Source organism: Salvelinus alpinus, chromosome 24 (genome assembly GCF_045679555.1).
Source record: "Salvelinus alpinus chromosome 24, SLU_Salpinus.1, whole genome shotgun sequence".
Lineage (NCBI taxonomy): Eukaryota > Metazoa > Chordata > Actinopteri > Salmoniformes > Salmonidae > Salvelinus > Salvelinus alpinus.
The window spans coordinates 19,809,944-19,829,979 of NC_092109.1; the positions used below are offsets into that span (position 1 = coordinate 19,809,944).

The 20,036-nt window shown below is 49.2% G+C and overlaps 1 protein-coding gene across 11 annotated transcripts in view; it reads left to right on the forward strand.

Moving 5' to 3' along the window:
* The window catches only part of LOC139552299 (dynamin-1-like), an 82,351-nt gene that overhangs the window by 55,941 nt on the left and 6,374 nt on the right, over nucleotides 1–20,036 (forward strand). For 7 of the 11 annotated variants that reach the window (XM_071363907.1, XM_071363901.1, XM_071363906.1 and 4 more), the window contains 6 exons: nucleotides 15,882–15,991; nucleotides 17,079–17,190; nucleotides 17,403–17,417; nucleotides 18,101–18,277; nucleotides 18,569–18,810; nucleotides 19,108–19,305. In XM_071363907.1, coding sequence (XP_071220008.1) covers nucleotides 15,882–15,991; nucleotides 17,079–17,190; nucleotides 17,403–17,417; nucleotides 18,101–18,277; nucleotides 18,569–18,810; nucleotides 19,108–19,305 — 854 coding nt within the window. Of the gene's footprint in view, nucleotides 1–15,881; nucleotides 15,992–17,078; nucleotides 17,191–17,402; nucleotides 17,418–18,100; nucleotides 18,278–18,568; nucleotides 18,811–19,107; nucleotides 19,306–19,504; nucleotides 19,538–20,036 lie in introns of all 11 variants that reach the window. The other 4 variants (XR_011670409.1, XR_011670408.1, XM_071363904.1 and 1 more) reach the window with 2 other exon arrangements.

Genomic DNA, 20,036 nt, shown 5'->3' on the forward strand with positions numbered 1-20,036 from the left:
AGAGAGAGAGAGCTAGGGCAGCACTACTGAGAAAGAGGGAGAGAGCTAGGGCAGCACTACTGAGAGAGAGGGAGAGAGCTAGGGCAGCACTACTGAGAGAGAGAGAGAGCTAGGGCAGCACTACGGAGAGAGAGAGAGAGAGAGAGAGAGCTAGGGCAGCACTACTGAGAGAGAGGGAGAGAGCTAGAGCAGCACTACTGAGAGAGAGAGAGAGAGAGCTAGGGCAGCACTACTGAGAGAGAGAGAGAGCTAGGGCAGCACTACTGAGAGAGAGAGAGCTAGGGCAGCACTACTGAGAGAGAGTGAGAGAGCTAGGGCAGCACTACTGAGAGAGAGGGAGAGCTAGGGCAGCACTACTGAGAGAGAGGGAGAGCTAGGGCAGCACTACTGAGAGAGAGCGAGAGCTAGGGCAGCACTACTGAGAGAGAGGGAGAGAGCTAGGGCAGCACTACTGAGAGAGAGCGAGAGCTAGGGCAGCACTACTGAGAGAGAGGGAGAGAGCTAGGGCAGCACTACTGAGAGAGGGAGAGCTAGTGCAGCACTACTGAGAGAGAGGGAGAGAGCTAGGGCAGCACTACTGAGAGAGAGGGAGAGAGCTAGGGCAGCACTACTGAGAGAGAGGGAGAGAGCTAGGGCAGCACTACTGAGAGAGAGGGAGAGCTAGGGCAGCACTACTGAGAGAGAGGGAGAGCTAGGGCAGCACTACTGAGAGAGAGGGAGAGAGCTAGGGCAGCACTACTGAGAGAGAGGGAGAGAGCTAGAGCAGCACTACTGAGAGAGAGGGAGAGAGCTAGGGCAGCACTACTGAGAGAGAGGGAGAGCTAGGGCAGCACTACTGAGAGAGAGAGAGAGAGAGCTAGGGCAGCACTACTGAGAGAGAGGGAGAGCTAGGGCAGCACTACTGAAAGAGAGGGAGAGCTAGGGCAGCACTACTGAGAGAGAGAGAGAGAGAGCTAGGGCAGCACTACTGAGAGAGAGGGAGAGCTAGGGCAGCACTACTGAGAGAGAGAGGGAGAGCTAGGGCAGCACTACTGAGAGAGAGGGAGAGAGAGCTAGGGCAGCACTACTGAGAGAGAGAGCTAGGGCAGCACTACTGAGAGAGAGAGGGAGAGCTAGGGCAGCACTACTGAGAGAGAGAGAGAGAGAGAGAGCTAGGGCAGCACTACTGAGAGAGAGGGAGAGCTAGGGCAGCACTACTGAGAGAGAGAGAGAGCTAGGGCAGCACTACTGAGAGAGAGGGAGAGCTAGGGCAGCACTACTGAGAGAGAGAGAGCTAGGGCAGCACTACTGAGAGAGAGAGGGAGAGCTAGGGCAGCACTACTGAGAGAAAGGGAGAGCTAGGGCAGCACTACTGAGAGAGAGAGGGAGAGCTAGGGCAGCACTACTGAGAGAAAGGGAGAGCTAGGGCAGCACTACTGAGAGAGAGGGAGAGAGCTAGGGCAGCACTACAGAGAGAGGGAGAGAGCTAGGGCAGCACTACTGAGAGAGAGAGGGAGAGCTAGTGCAGCACTACTGAGAGAGAGGGAGAGAGCTAGGGCAGCACTACTGAGAGAGAGGGAGAGAGCTAGAGCAGCACTACTGAGAGAGAGGGAGAGAGCTAGGGCAGCACTACTGAGAGAGAGGGAGAGCTAGGGCAGCACTACTGAGAGAGAGAGAGAGCTAGGGCAGCACTACCGAGAGAGAGAGAGAGCTAGGGCAGCACTACTGAGAGAGAGGGAGAGAGCTAGGGCCGCACTACTGAGAGAGAGGGAGAGCTAGGGCAGCACTACTGAGAGAGAGCGAGAGCTAGGGCAGCACTACTGAGAGAGAGGGAGAGAGCTAGGGCAGCACTACTGAGAGAGAGAGAGAGAGCTAGGGCAGCACTACTGAGAGAGAGGGAGAGAGCTAGGGCAGCACTACTGAGAGAGAGAGAGAGAGCTAGGGCAGCACTACTGAGAGAGAGAGAGAGCTAGGGCAGCACTACTGAGAGAGAGAGAGAGAGAGCTAGGGCAGCACTACTGAGAGAGAGGGAGAGAGCTAGAGCAGCACTACTGAGAGAGAGAGAGAGAGCTAGGGCAGCACTACTGAGAGAGAGAGAGAGCTAGGGCAGCACTACTGAGAGAGAGGGAGAGAGCTAGGGCAGCACTACTGAGAGAGAGGGAGAGAGCTAGGGCAGCACTACTGAGAGAGAGGGAGAGAGCTAGGGCAGCACTACTGAGAGAGAGAGAGAGCTAGGTTAGCACTACTGAGAGAGAGGGAGAGAGCTAGGGCAGCACTACTGAGAGAGAGGGAGAGAGCTAGGGCAGCACTACTGAGAGAGAGGGAGAGAGCTAGGGCCGCACAACTGAGAGAGAGGGAGAGCTAGGGCAGCACTACTGAGAGAGAGCGAGAGCTAGGGCAGCACTACTGAGAGAGAGGGAGAGAGCTAGGGCAGCACTACTGAAAGAGAGGGAGAGAGCTAGGGCAGCACTACTGAGAGAGAGAGAGAGAGCTAGGGCAGCACTACTGAGAGAGAGGGAGAGAGCTAGGGCAGCACTACTGAGAGAGAGGGAGAGAGCTAGGGCAGCACTACTGAGAGAGAGAGAGAGCTAGGGCAGCACTACTGAGAGAGAGAGAGAGAGAGAGCTAGGGCAGCACTACTGAGAGAGAGGGAGAGAGCTAGAGCAGCACTACTGAGAGAGAGAGAGAGAGAGAGAGCTAGGGCAGCACTACTGAGAGAGAGAGAGAGCTAGGGCAGCACTACTGAGAGAGAGAGAGCTAGGGCAGCACTACTGAGAGAGAGTGAGAGAGCTAGGGCAGCACTACTGAGAGAGAGGGAGAGCTAGGGCAGCACTACTGAGAGAGAGGGAGAGCTAGGGCAGCACTACTGAGAGAGAGCGAGAGCTAGGGCAGCACTACTGAGAGAGAGGGAGAGAGCTAGGGCAGCACTACTGAGAGAGAGCGAGAGCTAGGGCAGCACTACTGAGAGAGAGGGAGAGAGCTAGGGCAGCACTACTGAGAGAGGGAGAGCTAGTGCAGCACTACTGAGAGAGAGGGAGAGAGCTAGGGCAGCACTACTGAGAGAGAGGGAGAGAGCTAGGGCAGCACTACTGAGAGAGAGGGAGAGAGCTAGGGCAGCACTACTGAGAGAGAGGGAGAGCTAGGGCAGCACTACTGAGAGAGAGGGAGAGCTAGGGCAGCACTACTGAGAGAGAGGGAGAGAGCTAGGGCAGCACTACTGAGAGAGAGGGAGAGAGCTAGAGCAGCACTACTGAGAGAGAGGGAGAGAGCTAGGGCAGCACTACTGAGAGAGAGGGAGAGCTAGGGCAGCACTACTGAGAGAGAGAGAGAGAGCTAGGGCAGCACTACTGAGAGAGAGGGAGAGCTAGGGCAGCACTACTGAAAGAGAGGGAGAGCTAGGGCAGCACTACTGAGAGAGAGAGAGAGAGAGAGCTAGGGCAGCACTACTGAGAGAGAGGGAGAGCTAGGGCAGCACTACTGAGAGAGAGAGGGAGAGCTAGGGCAGCACTACTGAGAGAGAGGGAGAGAGAGCTAGGGCAGCACTACTGAGAGAGAGAGCTAGGGCAGCACTACTGAGAGAGAGAGGGAGAGCTAGGGCAGCACTACTGAGAGAGAGAGAGAGAGAGAGAGCTAGGGCAGCACTACTGAGAGAGAGGGAGAGCTAGGGCAGCACTACTGAGAGAGAGAGAGAGCTAGGGCAGCACTACTGAGAGAGAGGGAGAGCTAGGGCAGCACTACTGAGAGAGAGAGAGCTAGGGCAGCACTACTGAGAGAGAGAGGGAGAGCTAGGGCAGCACTACTGAGAGAAAGGGAGAGCTAGGGCAGCACTACTGAGAGAGAGAGGGAGAGCTAGGGCAGCACTACTGAGAGAAAGGGAGAGCTAGGGCAGCACTACTGAGAGAGAGGGAGAGAGCTAGGGCAGCACTACTGAGAGAGAGGGAGAGAGCTAGGGCAGCACTACTGAGAGAGAGAGGGAGAGCTAGTGCAGCACTACTGAGAGAGAGGGAGAGAGCTAGGGCAGCACTACTGAGAGAGAGGGAGAGAGCTAGAGCAGCACTACTGAGAGAGAGGGAGAGAGCTAGGGCAGCACTACTGAGAGAGAGGGAGAGCTAGGGCAGCACTACTGAGAGAGAGGGAGAGAGCTAGGGCAGCACTACTGAGAGAGAGGGAGAGAGCTAGGGCAGCACTACTGAGAGAGAGGGAGAGAGCTAGAGCAGCACTACTGAGAGAGAGGGAGAGAGCTAGGGCCGCACTACTGAGAGAGAGGGAGAGAGCTAGGGCAGCCCTACTGAGAGAGAGGGAGAGAGCTAGGGCAGCACTACTGAGAGAGAGAGAGAGAGAGCTAGGGCAGCACTACTGAGAGAGAGGGAGAGAGCTAGGGCAGCACTACTGAGAGAGAGAGAGAGCTAGGGCAGCACTACTGAAAGAGAGGGAGAGAGCTAGGGCAGCACTACTGAGAGAGAGGGAGAGCTAGGGCAGCACTACTGAGAGAGAGGGAGAGAGCTAGGGCTGCACTACTGAGAGAGAGCGAGAGCTAGGGCAGCACTACTGAGAGAGAGGGAGAGAGCTAGGGCAGCACTACTGAGAGAGAGGGAGAGAGCTAGGGCAGCACTACTGAGAGAGAGAGAGAGCTAGGGCAGCACTACTGAGAGAGAGGGAGAGAGCTAGGGCAGCACTACTGAGAGAGAGGGAGAGAGCTAGGGCAGCACTACTGAGAGAGAGAGAGAGCTAGGGCAGCACTACTGAGAGAGAGAGAGAGCTAGGGCAGCACTACCGAGAGAGAGAGAGAGCTAGGGCAGCACTACTGAGAGAGAGGGAGAGAGCTAGGGCAGCACTACTGAGAGAGAGAGAGAGCTAGGGCAGCACTACTGAGAGAGAGAGAGAGAGCTAGGGCAGCACTACTGAGAGAGAGGGAGAGAGCTAGAGCAGCACTACTGAGAGAGAGAGAGAGAGCTAGGGCAGCACTACTGAGAGAGAGAGAGAGATAGGGCAGCACTACTGAGAGAGAGGGAGAGAGCTAGGGCAGCACTACTGAGAGAGAGGGAGAGAGCTAGAGCAGCACTACTGAGAGAGAGGGAGAGAGCTAGGGCAGCACTACTGAGAGAGAGGGAGAGAGCTAGAGCAGCACTACTGAGAGAGAGGGAGAGAGCTAGGGCCGCACTACTGAGAGAGAGGGAGAGAGCTAGGGCAGCCCTACTGAGAGAGAGGGAGAGAGCTAGGGCAGCACTACTGAGAGAGAGAGAGAGAGCTAGGGCAGCACTACTGAGAGAGAAGGAGAGAGCTAGGGCAGCACTACTGAGACAGAGAGAGAGCTAGGGCAGCACTACTGAGAGAGAGGGAGAGAGCTAGGGCAGCACTACTGAGAGAGAGGGAGAGCTAGGGCAGCACTACTGAGAGAGAGGGAGAGCTAGGGCAGCACTACTGAGAGAGAGGGAGAGCTAGGGCAGCACTACTGAGAGAGAGGGAGAGAGCTAGGGCAGCACTACTGAGAGAGAGGGAGAGCTAGGGCAGCACTACTGAGAGAGAGCGAGAGCTAGGGCAGCACTACTGAGAGAGAGCGAGAGCTAGGGCAGCACTACTGAGAGAGAGGGAGAGAGCTAGGGCAGCACTACTGAGAGAGAGGGAGAGCTAGGGCAGCACTACTGAGAGAGAGGGAGAGAGCTAGGGCAGCACTACTGAGAGAGAGGGAGAGCTAGGGCAGCACTACTGAGAGAGAGCGAGAGCTAGGGCAGCACTACTGAGAGAGAGCGAGAGCTAGGGCAGCACTACTGAGAGAGAGGGAGAGAGCTAGGGCAGCACTACTGAGAGAGAGCGAGAGCTAGGGCAGCACTACTGAGAGAGAGGGAGAGCTAGGGCAGCACTACTGAGAGAGAGGGAGAGAGCTAGGGCAGCACTACTGAGAGAGAGGGAGAGAGCTAGGGCAGCACTACTGAGAGAGAGAGAGAGAGCTAGGGCAGCACTACTGAGAGAGAGGGAGAAAGCTAGGGCAGCACTACTGAGAGAGAGGGAGAGAGCTAGGGCAGCACTACTGAGAGAGAGAGAGCTAGGGCAGCACTACTGAGAGAGAGAGAGAGAGAGCTAGGGCAGCACTACTGAGAGAGAGAGAGAGAGCTAGGGCAGCACTACTGAGAGAGAGGGAGAGAGCTAGAGCAGCACTACTGAGAGAGAGAGAGAGAGAGAGAGCTAGGGCAGCACTACTGAGAGAGAGAGAGAGCTAGGGCAGCACTACTGAGAGAGAGAGAGAGAGCTAGGGCAGCACTACTGAGAGAGAGGGAGAGAGCTAGGGCAGCACTACTGAGAGAGAGGGAGAGCTAGGGCAGCACTACTGAGAGAGAGGGAGAGCTAGGGCAGCACTACTGAGAGAGAGGGAGAGCTAGGGCAGCACTACTGAGAGAGAGCGAGAGCTAGGGCAGCACTACTGAGAGAGAGGGAGAGAGCTAGGGCAGCACTACTGAGAGAGAGAGGGAGAGAGCTAGGGCAGCACTACTGAGAGAGAGGGAGAGAGCTAGGGCAGCACTACTGAGAGGAAACAGAGGTAAAGCATGAGGTAAGTCAAAGAGATGGAGAGTGGGAAAGAAAGGGATTTTTCAAGTTTTTCAAGAAATGAATAGCAGAGTGAAGGAATGAGGGATGGAGGGTGGCTGTGGCTGCACCAACATTGTTTCCACAGTTTGGACATCCAAGAAGCCTCAACTTCAACTCACATCCTTTGTCTATGACGCCAGGCCAGACACACTGAAAACCAATACTGACTCCAACTTATCCAGCCTTGTCATGATTTTTAGGTTTAGGGTTAGGGTTACAATTAAGGTTAGGGTAAGAGGTTAGGGTTAAGGTTAGGTTTAGGGGTTACAATTAAGGTTAGGGTAAGAGGTTAGGGTTAAGGTTAGGTTTAGGGGTTAGGGTTAAGGTTAGGGTAAGAGGTTAGGGTTAAGGTTAGGTTTAGGGGTTAGGGTTAAGGTTAGGGTAAGAGGTTAGGGTTAAAGTTAGGTTTAGGGGTTAGGGTTAAGGTTAGGTTTAGGGGTTAGGGTTAAGGTTAGGTTTAGGGGTTAGGGTTAAGGTTAGGTTTAGGGGTTAGGGTTAAGGTTAGGTTTAGGGGTTAGGGTTAAGGTTAGGTTTAGGGGTTAGGGTAAGAGGTTAGGGTTAAGGTTAGGTTTAGGGGTTAGGGTTAAGGTTAGGTTTAGGGGTTAGGGGTTAGGGTTAAGGTTAGGTTTAGGGGTTAGGGTTAGGGTTAAGGTTAGGTTTAGGGGTTAGGGTTAAGGTTAGGTTTAGGGGTTAGGGTAAGAGGTTAGGGTTAAGGTTAGGTTTAGGGGTTAGGGTTAAGGTTAGGTTTAGGGGTTAGGGAAAATAGGATTTGAATCAGTTGTTCGTTCCTCTCAAGGATTAGTTTTACCAACATTTTCCAGAAATCCTTGTTGGGATTTTGGGAAAAACAGGGAATTTATTGAAAGTTCCCAGAATTTGCAACCTTAACAAGGATAGTAAAACAAACGTGTGTGTGTGTGTGTGAGGGACTGTGTGAATGTGTATGTGTGTGTGTGTGTGTGTGTGTGTGTGTGTGTGTGTGTGTGCACGTGAGTGCGTCCATGTGTGCATATATGTGTGCGTGCAATAATGTGTGTAAGCCTTTGAGCACTATGGAGGAGCTTTGTCTGAAGCCAAAACCATACAAGCTGACTCAAATCATATTCTATGCTTTCACTCCAGATGGATTAGTAAGAAATGCTCAAAGAAAACCTCAGGATTGTAAACTTCTAAATGAAATTAGATAGTATGTCAAATTTCAATGAGTAGTTTTGGATCAGAGTAATGCTGCCATATGCCAAACTATTTAGTCCCCCCCATTTCTTTTGCCATGGGGAAGTATAGAGGGATGTCTACACATTTCCTCACTCCTATTCTCTATTCGCACCAGAACTGACCACATTGTTTTCCCTATTCACACATTGCATCATCCACGGAAGTTGGTACGTGTGTGAGACACAGTCAGACCAACGGTTGTTGTCAGACATACTCCAGTTGGTCCTGCTGTACAGTTTGCTTACATTTCAGCTTTAGAGTGGGGCTTTCAGAGAGTTGTATGATAGCTATTTCAAATAAACAACAATATCTGATGATAAGGAGAGCAGTAATGCACTAGGTAGCAGGGGTTCACCTAGAACCAGTGGGGGCAAGAGAGAGGGAGAGGTAGAGGTAGAGAGAGCGTAGAGAGAGGAAGTGGGGGGAACAGTAGAAAGAGAGGGAAAGAGAGAAAGTAATTGAGATGAGCGGAATGAGAGGCGACCCCTGCCTGGTAGAGGAGACAGCAAGAGAAGGAACGAGGGAAGGAGCAAGTCAAGCAGGCAGGGTGAATAATTCTCTTTCCAGCCCTGGTTGATGAGATAAACATCTGTGGCGTCTGTTTTTCTTTCAATACGTTTTCTTCTTTCGTGTTCCCTCCATACTCCCCAACTCACCTCTACAGAGTTTCATATCCCTCAAAAGTTCATAGAAGTATATATTTATATATATGGCTTCCTCCTCTCATTCCAACTATACTTCACAAGAGCTACAGTAAGGGAAGCAATTCAGAGCAAGCTTAGCACAATAGGCAACATTGTGATACAGGAAAACCACATTGGTTTTGTGTGTGTATGTATTTGTGTGTGTGTTTGCTTGTGTACAACCACTAAAATATTTGGGTCCCTCATGATTTCTGTGTTTGTGCACGTTGACGATTTTTTATGTGGACTTGTGTGTGTGTGTGTGTGATTGCAGACTAGTCTCTTTGAACGTACTGAAGTGTTGGAGATTTATAGACGACATATACATGCACACACACTCGTTAACTCAACATTGCCCTCTCGTTGATGACCCTCCCCAGCGGTGTGGGAATGTTCACATGTGTTTATGTGGTCAGCAGGGATCGTGTGAGACAGAGCCTCCCAACCCCCTTTGACTGCTGGTGGTCAACATTGATTGTAAAAGGTCACCGTTTGCTCCAGAGGTGTTGGAATGACCTATGACTGAGATAAATATAACAAATAATTAGACATTTAGCAATTACCCACTAAAGAGGGAAATATCATTGACTTGTAAACCTGCATTCAACTGCTGCTGTGCTGGTTGATTGAGGCATTGTTAATCTGTAGTAGAAAACCTTGCCTCCTTCTCTTAGAGATTCGTTTTTATTTGTGGTCATTCACACAGGACACTATGCAAAGCACAAAAAGAGCCTTAGGGTTGCCAATGGTTTGCCAAATGTTTTCCAAGACGTTGAGTGGAGACTGAAGTCCAGCGCCACACTTTTTTACACGTTGTCTCGAAATAGCCTAATTTTAGCAGAGGAAAATGTTACTGTAGTAAATTATTTGCTGTGCATGTTTTTACAGTTTGGCAGCATTGTGTGTTACTATAAATGAATAGAGTCGTAAAGTTGTATTAAGGTTTCAAGGAGATTGTGTCATCGACTATTCACCCTCTGGCTTCTTCCCTCATGTTACTAAGGGAACATATACCTAGCTGGTTGTCGGGATGTTTGGAACATGTTCCTCTCTATCTTACGGTAAAAGGAGGAACTAAAGTTGAAGTGGTTACATTTGGAATTGGGAGCTGGGGCATCCTTGGATGGGTTAGGGTTAAGCTAGGGATGAACATAAGGGTTAGAGTTAGTACTTTTATCCTACTTTCTATCCAACTCCACTTTGGACCCGTAAGGTGCAGGAGCCCTTCTTAGGGTAGCGCCGGCCCAAATGAACCACAGTCACTTTCCCTCATCTAGTCCCTCTTTCTCTTTACTACTTTCTGATCTCTCCTATCTCCCTTAACCTCTGATTCATAATGGAATCAAGCCCTTCTATCCCCCCGTTTCTCTTCCTCTCTATGTCTCTCTCCCTTCCTCTCTATGTCTCTCTCCCTTCCTTTCTATGTCTCTCTCCCTTCCTCTCTATGTCTCTCTCCCTTCCTCTCTATGTCTCTCTCCCTTCCTCTCTATGTCTCTCTCCCTTCCTCTCTATGTCTCTCTCCCTTCCTCTCTCTCTTCACGTCCTCTGTGTTCAATAAAGGACAGGGATTCAGACAGGTCCCAAACCTAAGCCCTCTCCATGGTTCACAACTCTCATGTCTCATCTCATGTTCACTCATCACACTGCAAGAGAGAGTTGGAAAAGTTTTTGCCCACATTAGAAGTTTTCGTTCAACGCAAGCAGCCTCTGAGATCATAGTCCAAGCAATGTAGACGCTCTTTTATTGAGAATGAAAGAAAGAGAATGAAGGAGGAGAAATGGAGGGAGGGGAAAGAAAGAGAATGAAGGAGGAGAAATGGAGGGAGGTAGGGAGGGGAAAGAAAGAGAATGAAGGAGGAGAAATGGAGGGAGGTAGGGAGGGGAAAGAAAGAGCATTTAGAAAATTGCCGTTGGCCCCCGCCCAAGGCCCAGTCGCTGTGGTAATGAGGGGTTAGGAGCAACGTTATTGCTCCCAGATGCTGTGCTGGTTTTCTCCAGGCTTTGATGCAAACCCAAGTCACCAGCACTTTTCAATCTGTCTCCACACACACACACACACACACACACACACACACACACACACACACACACACACACACACACACACACACACACACACACACACACACACACACACACACACACACACACACACACACACACGTACACACACGTACACACACGTACACACACATATACACACGTACACACACGTACACACACGTACACACACGTACACACACGTACACACAGGCAAATGTGCTTTATACACGCACACACACAACTCTTAAAGGAACAACCCTTCTAACCTTATGTACCTGAAAAGCCACACTCTCCTGAACCAGATGCAACCTTCTCACTCCCACAACAACTCCCAAAGACCAGCGGTGTGTGTGTGTGTGTGTGTGTGTGTTGGACCAGTGTGTGGGTGTGTGTATGTGTGTGTGTGTGTGTGTGTGTGTGTGTGTGTGTGTGTGTGTGTGTGTGTGTGTGTGTGTGTGTGTGTGTGTGTGTGTGTGTGTGTGTGTGTGTGTGTGTGTGTGTGTGTGTGTGTTGGACCAGTGTGTGGGTGTGTGTAGGACCAGTGTGTGGGTGTGTGTATGTGTTGGACCAGTGTGTGTGTGTGTGTGTGTGTGTATATATTTGTATTTGCAAATATATATATATACACTACCGTTAAAAAGTTTGGCGTCACTTAGAAATGTCCTTGTTTTTGAAAGAAAATCATATTTTTTGTCGATTAAAATAACATTGATCAGAAATATAGTGTAGATATTGTTAATGTTGTAAATGACTATTGTAGCTGGAAACGGCAGATTTTTTAATGGAATATCTACATAGGCGTACAGAGGCCAATTATCAGCAACCATCAGTCCTGTGTTCCAATGGCACGTTGTGTTAGCTAATCTAAGTTTATCACTGGCAGCTTCATTAAATAGTACTCGCAAAACACCAGTCTCAACGTCAACTGTGAAGAGGCGACTCCGGGAGGCTGGGCTTCTAGGCAGAGTTCCTCTGTCCAGTGTCTGTGTTCTTTTGCCCATCTTAATCTTTTATTTTTATTGGCCAGTCTGAGATATGTCTTTTTCTTTGCAACTCTGCCGAGAAGGCCAGCATCCCGGAGTCACCTCTTCACAGTTGACGTTGAGACTGGTGTTTTGCGAGTACTATTTAATGAAGCTGCCAGTTGAGGACATGTGAGGCGTCTGTTTCTCAAACTAGACACTCTAATGCACTTGTCCTCTTGCTCAGTTGTGCACCGGGGCCTCCCACTCTTCTTTCTATTCTGGTTAGGGCCAGTTTGCACTGTTCTGTGAAGGGAGTAGTACACAGTGTTGAACGAGATCTTCAGTTTCTTGGCAATTTCTCGCATGAAATAGCCTTCATTTGTCAGAACAAGAATAGACTGATGAGTTTCAGAAGAAAGTTATTTGTGTCTGGCCATTTTAAGCCTGTAATCGAACCCACAAATGCTGATGCTCCAGATACTCAAGTAGTCTAAAGAAGGCCAGTTTTATTGCTTCTTTAATCAGAACAAAGGTTTTCAGCTGTGCTAACATAATTGCAAAAGGGTTTTCTAATGATCAATTAGCCTTTTAAAATTATCAACTTGGATTAGCTAACACAACGTGCCATTGGGACACAGGAGTGATGGTTATTGATAATGGGCCTCTGTACACCTATGTAGATATTCCATAAAAAATCAGCCTTTTCCAGCTACAATAGTCATTTACAACATTAATAATGTCTACACTGTATTTCTGATCAATTTGATGTTATTTTAATTGACAAAAAAATTGATTTTCTTTCAAAAACAAGGACATTTTTAAGTGACCCAAACCTTTGAACGGTAGTGTGTATATATATATATATATACTCTTTCATACATATATATATAAATAAATATATTGTATGAATGTGTTGAATGCTGTGTGTATGTGTGCTGAAATACAAATGTGTTAGCAAGTGTGTGTGTGTGTGTATGAGTGTGTGTGTGTGTCTTGGAGGGAGCATTTGTGTGGGGCCCTTGTTTGGATTACCCAAGCAGGGGTTGGAGTGGGACGTGAAGTGTGTTTATGAATCCAACGTGAACTTCCTCTGGCTTTATAATTAGGCTGGTATTAGTCACAAGCTAAACAAAACAATGGAAAGTATTTCAACTCCTCACTCTGTGGTTTGTCTGATAGGTTTATACATACCTAGCATCAACACTGACCGGAGTGAGGTTTAAGTAAAGGGCTGGGTGTGTTGGTGTCTTAAATGTTTAGGTGTGTTACATGTTCTCACACACTCGCTGAGCTGAATCTTTTCCAGAAGAGAGTTTATCTGTATCTGCTCAGATGTGTGGTCTGTCATAGAGTAGTGTGTGTGTGTGCGTGTCTGTGTGTGTGTGTATGCGCACGGGTGTGTTTGTCTGACCTTTAGTGTGTCCCATGCTGCCGGGCTGACGTTGCTGGTTTTATAGGAACATATGGAGAATCACTCGGTCTGTCTGCAGTCTCCCTCAGTCTCTACTGGGAGATGGAGGGAGGAGAGGGGGAGTTCTAGGTCTGCCCCGACACACACCTCCTGATGACTTCCATACACAATCCGTGTGTGTGTGTGTTATAGCAGTCTGTCTGAGTGATAAAGTGCACAGTGAATCCTCAGAGTGCAGTGTATTAGTCTGTGTCTATAGGGCCATCCATGGCTTAGTGCCCACTCTATGTCACTCTGGCTCCTCCTCTTCTCCTCACACTCCTCCATCTCCCTCCTAATCCCTCCATCTCTCTGGTCTATCTCTTTTACCCCCCTCCTCTCTAGTTTGTCCCTCTGTTTCACTCTCTTTATTTTTTTCTCTCTCTCTCTCTCTCTCTCTCTCTCCTCACTCTCTCACTCTGTCTCTCTCTTTCATTCCCACTCTCTCTGCCTCTCTTCAAACCTCCCTCCCTCTCCTCACTTTTCCCTTGTTTCGTTTTTTTTGTTGCGCTGGCCAGGGGAAAGGAAAATGTGTGAGTCAGTGAAAGGCCGCTCCCTCCCTGGGATGAGAGAGTCGAGGGAGGACTGGGACTTGTTTAGTGTGGTGACGTCACCCTCTGTGTCCCTGGTAACCACGTGTTTAGTCTCCGGTAGTGGACACCTGGGCACACAAACTTGGCCTGTTAAGTGTCACTCCACAGCGGTGTGTATGTGTGTGTGTGTGTGTCCGTCCTTAGGGGGCTCTGACCGTTTGACTGTGCGGGTCTGAACCCTTTTGATGAGGGGAGGTTGGTTATGGTGTATGTACAGGGAATGGGTTGGGCAGAGCTAGGAAGGGAAGGGCCGTGGTTGGACACGTTTCTAAAGTTGAAGAGAAACTGTGCTTTTCCGTAGTCATAGGGGAGTTTGTGCATTTTGAGGTAGAGCATACAATAGAGTAACTACGTGGAGACTGACTCACGTGTTGTCATGTTCTACACCAAACAAAAATATAGACGCAAAATGTGAAGTGTTGGTCTCATATTTCATGAGTTGAAATAAAGATCCCAGAAATGTTCCATACGCACAACAACAAAAAAATTCTCTCAAATTCTGTGCACAAATTTGCTTACATCCCTGTTAGTGAGCATTTCTCCTTTGCCAAGATAATCCATCCACCTGACAGGTGTGGCATATCAAGAAGCTGATTAAACAGCATGATCATTATTGGGCTGGTGACAATAAAAGGCCACTAAAATGTGCAGTTTTATCACATAACACAATGCCACAGATGTCTGTGGGCAAATGCTCACCTTCGATGGCCACTGGCATGCTGGAGAAGTGTGCTCTTCATGGATTAATCCTGGTTTTAACTGTACCGGGCAGATGGCAGACAGCGTGTATGGCGTTGTGTGGGCGAGCGGTTTGCTGATGTCAACATTGTGAGTGGCGGTGGGGTTATGGTATGAGCAGGCATAAGCTACGGACAACGAACACAATTGCACTTTATCATTGGCAATTTGAATGCACAGAGATATTGTGACGAGATCCTGAGGCCCATTGTCGTGCCATTCATCCGCCGCCATCACCTCATGTTTCAGAATGATAATGCACGGCCCCATGTCACAAGGATCTGTACACAATTCCTGGAAGCTGAACATGTTACAGTTCTTCCATGGCCTGCACACTCACCAGACATGTCACCCATTGAGCATGTTTGGGATGCTCTGGATCAACGTGTAAGACAGCGCACGCACGCACGCACGCACGCACGCACGCACGCACGCACGCACGCACGCACGCACGCACGCACACACACACACACACACACACACACACACACACACACACACACACACACACACACACACACACACACACACACACACACACACACACACAAAATCCACATTTTCCTAAACCCTAAACCGAACCCTAATCTTAACCCCAAACCCTAATTGTAACCATAACCCTAAACCTAACCCCTAAGCCTAAAATAGCTTTTTCCCTTGTGGGGACCAGCGAAATGTCCCCACTTGTACAAATGTTCATTGTTTTACTATCCTTATGAGGACTTTTGGTCACCACAAGGATAGTAAAACCAAAAACACACACACTGGGTAGGATGGCTCCTTTTAGTAACAGTGGGTTGTGAAGCTCAGTGGAGTGTGACCACAGGGTGTGTGTTACTTTGCCCATCTGCCCAGGTCTGGGTCTTTAGCCCTGGATTCACTTCTGTGGTTCACATCCCCGGATTCTGGGTCTCTTTCGACTGGCTTTCTGAGCTTTGGGCTCTCTCTCTCTCTCTCTCTCTCTCTCTCTCTCTCTCTCTCTCTCTCTCTCTCTCTCTCTCTCTCTCTCTCTCTCTCTCTCTCTCTCTCTCTCTCTCTCTCTCTCTCTCTCTCTCTCTCTCTCTCTCTCTCTCTCTCTCTCTCTCTCTCTCTCGTGTAGTCAAGGAAAGTCTAGCTCTCTCTCTCTCTCTCTCTCTCTCTCTCTCTCTCGTGTAGTCAAGGAAAGTCTAGCTCTCTCTCTCTCTCTCTCTCTCTCTCTCTCGTGTAGTCAAGGAAAGTCTAGCTCTCTCTCTCTCTCTCTCTCTCTCTCTCGTATAGTCAAGGAAAGTCTAGCAATTCTCTCGCTTTTGCCCTCGCCCTACCTCCTTTCTGCGTGCACCAGGCTGCTGTGGTGAAGGCTGTGTGCTGTAAGGCTCGCCTGCCCCCCTCTCTCTTCTGTGCTACTTACAGTTACACTGCTTTAATCACAACCAGGCACTTTGCTGGGCCTATTTTCCACCCCTCCCTCTCTCCCTCTGTATATGTATCCCTCTCCTTCTTTCTCTGTCATTAATTTAATCAGCCTCTCTCGCTCTTTGCCTGTCTTTCTTTATTTCTGTCTGACTTTCTGACTCTCTTTCTCTCTCTGTGTCTTTTTGGGTTCATGCTGTACTTTCTCTAACCTGTCTATTGTTGACTCTGCCCCCTGCAGGAGAAAGAGAAGAAGTACATGCTCCAAGTGGACAATCTGAGGCTGAGGGATGTGGAGAAGAGCTTCATGTCGAGCAAGCAGATATTCGCCCTGTTCAACACTGAGCAAAGGTTAGTTCTTTGGTGGACATTTCAATCATAAATTATAGTTTGTCAAATCTTTTCAGACCTCAAAAAGTAAAGTAATATAGCTGAATCCACACAAAACATCTCTCCACACACATTGACCACACATATTCTCTGTTCCATCAAGGCAAGCACCCACACAAGCACGCAGGCATGCAAACATCCCTCTCCTACTCCTTACCATGTAGCTCAGTACTGTGACACGTCCCACTCACTCCCACAAGAATGTACAGGTAACTGCCAAAATAATGGAAACCCTTGAGTAAATGAGGGATACAAAGTATATTGAAAGCAGGTGTTTTCAAACAGGTGTGGTTCCTGAGTTAATTAAGCAATTAACATACCATCATGCTTAGGGTCATGTATAAAAATACTGGGCAGGCCATTATTTTGGCTACCATGGCTATACCCCCATAGGATGACAATTCCCCCATCTACAGGGCACGAGTGGTCACTGAATGGTTTGACAAGCATGAAAACAATGTAAACCACAAGCCATGGTCGTCTCAGTCACCAGATCTCAACACAATTGAATACTTATGGGAGATTCTAAAGCGGTGCCTGAGACAGCGTTTTCCACCACCATCAACAAAACACCCAATTATAGAATTTCTTGTGGAAGAATGGTATTCCGTCTCTCCAATAGAGTTCCAGACACGTGTCGAATCTATGGCGAGGTGCATTGAAGCTGTTCTGTCTCGTGGTGGCCTAACACCCTATTAAGACACTTTTAGTCGTTCAGTTTTTGTCATTCTTTTTTTTATTTTTATCTTGTTTGTTTTGTTTATTTATTCATTTATTCCCTGTGAAGTACATTGTGTTGCATTCCATGTCTGAAATGTGCTGTATAAATAAGGCTTGATTTGATTTGACTTTACTTTATGTTGGTATTTCCTTTATTTTGGCAGTTACCTATATGTAAATCCTACTCACTATCAAACCACACACACACACACACACACACACACACACACACACACACACACACACACACACACACACACACGCACACGCACACGCACACGCACACACACACACACACACTCTCAGACTTTCCCCTTCGTGTCCACAGGAATGTGTATAAGGACTACCGTCAGCTGGAGTTGGCCTGCGAGACTCAGGACGACATAGATGGGTGGAAGGCCTCCTTCCTTAGAGCCGGGGTGTATCCTGAACGCGTCACGGTACCACACACACACACAAACCTGTACATTTCGTCAGTAACTCCGCCGGTCCAAAACATACAGTATAGCTGATTGTGATGATGGTTTGCTTTCACAGTACTAGTGGCGCCAGTCATCTAACATTTAACACCATCTCTCTTTCCCTCTCTCTCTTTCTCTCCCTCCGTCATTCTTTTCCTCAATATGTCCTTCATTGCTGTTGGACCCTATAGGAAAAGGAGGGCAAGGTATGTGCTTTGTGTCGTGATGTCTATTCCAACTCTTCACCCCTTTCCCTTCACCTATGCTCAAGCTAGCATTGGCAATTGAATTTGATACTGAACTCTGATTGGCCCTAAAGATTTATACAGGCACAGTCTCCTTTTTCGTCTCGCCTCATTGGTGCTGTTTCTAATCAACGGCCCAGTCATTCATCATTCGCACCAAACCAGGAAGTTCAAATGTCGCTCTCATCAGGGTTCTGCCATAGCTGTATTATACAACCATCTGATTGGAGTAGGCTAAGCAAATGAAGGAATTATCATTGGGGCGTGAGCCAAGATAAAGTGGTTCAGAAGGAGACACGTTGTCTCCAATGGCTCTCGTCTGAAAGCAGTCACACGGTTAGCTAGCACCAGTAGTGTGTGTGTGCTGGCTCAGTTTGAGGTTATTTCTCTTTAGAGCCAGTTTAGGACTATATAGTAGATGTAATTAATGATGTGTGATATTGAGGATTATTTCAATACGTTGTGTGATTAGAGCGATCACTTGTCTCCATCGTTCTCTTTCTCAACTCTCATTCACATATTTCTCTCTTTCTCTTTCTCCCTCTCCCCATCCCTCTCCTTTTGCCTCTCTCTCCTTCCCTCTATCCCTGTCCCTCTACCTCTCTTCTCATCCTCCAACCCCCCTCCCTGGCCTTGTCCTCCAGCAGAGTGAAAGTGGAGACGGAGAGAACGGCTCAGATAACTTCATGCACTCCATGGACCCCCAGCTGGAGAGGCAGGTGGAGACCATCCGCAACCTGGTGGACTCCTACATGGCCATCGTCAACAAGACCATCAGGGACCTCATGCCCAAGACCATCATGTACCTCATGATCAACAACGTGAGTCCCCATTGGTCGCTTTTGCTTGTGGAGTCGTAGGGCCAGCGGATTTTCATCCTTGTCTTTGAATCTGTGTCTGATTGGTTTAGACTTGGGAAACCAGCTGGCCTGTGAAATCTCTTACCAATCAGTGACAAGAATGGGTCAATTAAGTGCAAGGGAGGAAGAAAACCCTCTTTCATCTCCACAGCCACTTTTTCCTAGGTTATTGTTGTAAACAAAAACGTAAATCTCCAACTCCCCCCATTCCTCACCTTTACTCTCCCCCTCTCTTCCCCCTCCTCCACACAGACCAAGGAGTTCATCAACGCGGAGCTGCTGGCCAACCTGTACCACTCTGGGGACCAGAACAGCCTGATGGAGGAGTCCCAGGAGCAGGCCCATCACCGCGACGAGATGCTCCGCATGTACCACGCCCTGAGGGAGGCCCTAAACATCATCGGTGACATCAGCACTACCACTGTCACCACCGCCATGCCGCCGCCTGTAGACGACTCCTGGCTGAGGCCGGGGGGAAACAACTCCGGGGGAAGGTACGAATGGAGGGAGAGAGGGAGGAAAGGAGAGGAAGGGAATGAGGGCAAATTATATGGGTGAAGGTATGGATGGATGGAGGGAGGAAGGAAGAGGAAGGAGGGGATGGAAGGAGGACAACAGCTCTGAGTAAAAGGTATGGATGGAAGGAAGGAGAGGGGTAATAAGGGAATAGAAGAGAGTGGGGAGTAAAGGATGAGGGGAGTAGGACTGATGTTGTGGCCTCCCCTGCTGGTGTGAAAGAGAACTGCCTGCCGAAGCACTCAGCCTCTCTCTCTCTCCCCCTCCCCCCTCAGGTCCCCAGCCAGCAGTCCCACTCCGAACAGAAGGGCTCCCCCAGGTCCCCCTGGTCGCCCTGTCTCCCGTGGCTCAGCCCCTGGTCTCCCTCCTGGACCCCCTGTCCCCTCTCGCCCAGGGGCCTCCCCGGACCCTTTCGGTGGGCCCCCCCCATCAGTCCCCTCCCGGCCTAACCGCGCACCCCCCGGTGTGCCCAGGTGAGTGAAACCGAACCCAAACGTTACATCTCAATGCAAAAAGTCCCCAAGCCTATCAACGTGTGACACTACACTAGGTCCTACAGGGAGACAGACAAGCCAATGAGGTTGTGTAAGTGATATACTATGAGAGTGGTGATGATGGTGATGATGATGAAATCACATCTAAGCTGAAGTGTCAATGCTCTCTGTTGCTAAGGGGGATGTGAAGACGCCAGGAGGATTGATGGAGGTAAATGAGAGGGGAGAGAGCTTGGTGTGATAGAGGACAGAGCCAGATAGACAGAGAACGTTAGGTCCAGAGGGTGCTGAGAGCTAGAGAACAGATGGGAGGTAGAGGTAGGATGGATGAGAGACATGTCATAGATGGACCCTTCCAAAAGCCCAGCTCCTGTAGTAAAACATTGCCACACACACACCTAACATATCTTTGACTTAGGTTGTTGTACCGATTTACATTGCTAACTGCCAAGAAGGTTTCAGGCGTTACTGACTTACATTTCCTACACACTACTAGAACCTCCCAGGAACCAACGGCTTTAATTACATTTACTATTAGTGGTAAAGCTGTGCCTTGACTTAAGGCCACATGTTCTTATCATTCCCCTAATAGCCCTCACCAGTAGCCTCTCACTATTAGTCTAGTGGCCTCCTCTGTGGTTGGTTGAGTCCTTTGCTAGAATATAGTTTTGTACTAGAGAACTATCCTATATCCCCCTCTCCCAACCTTA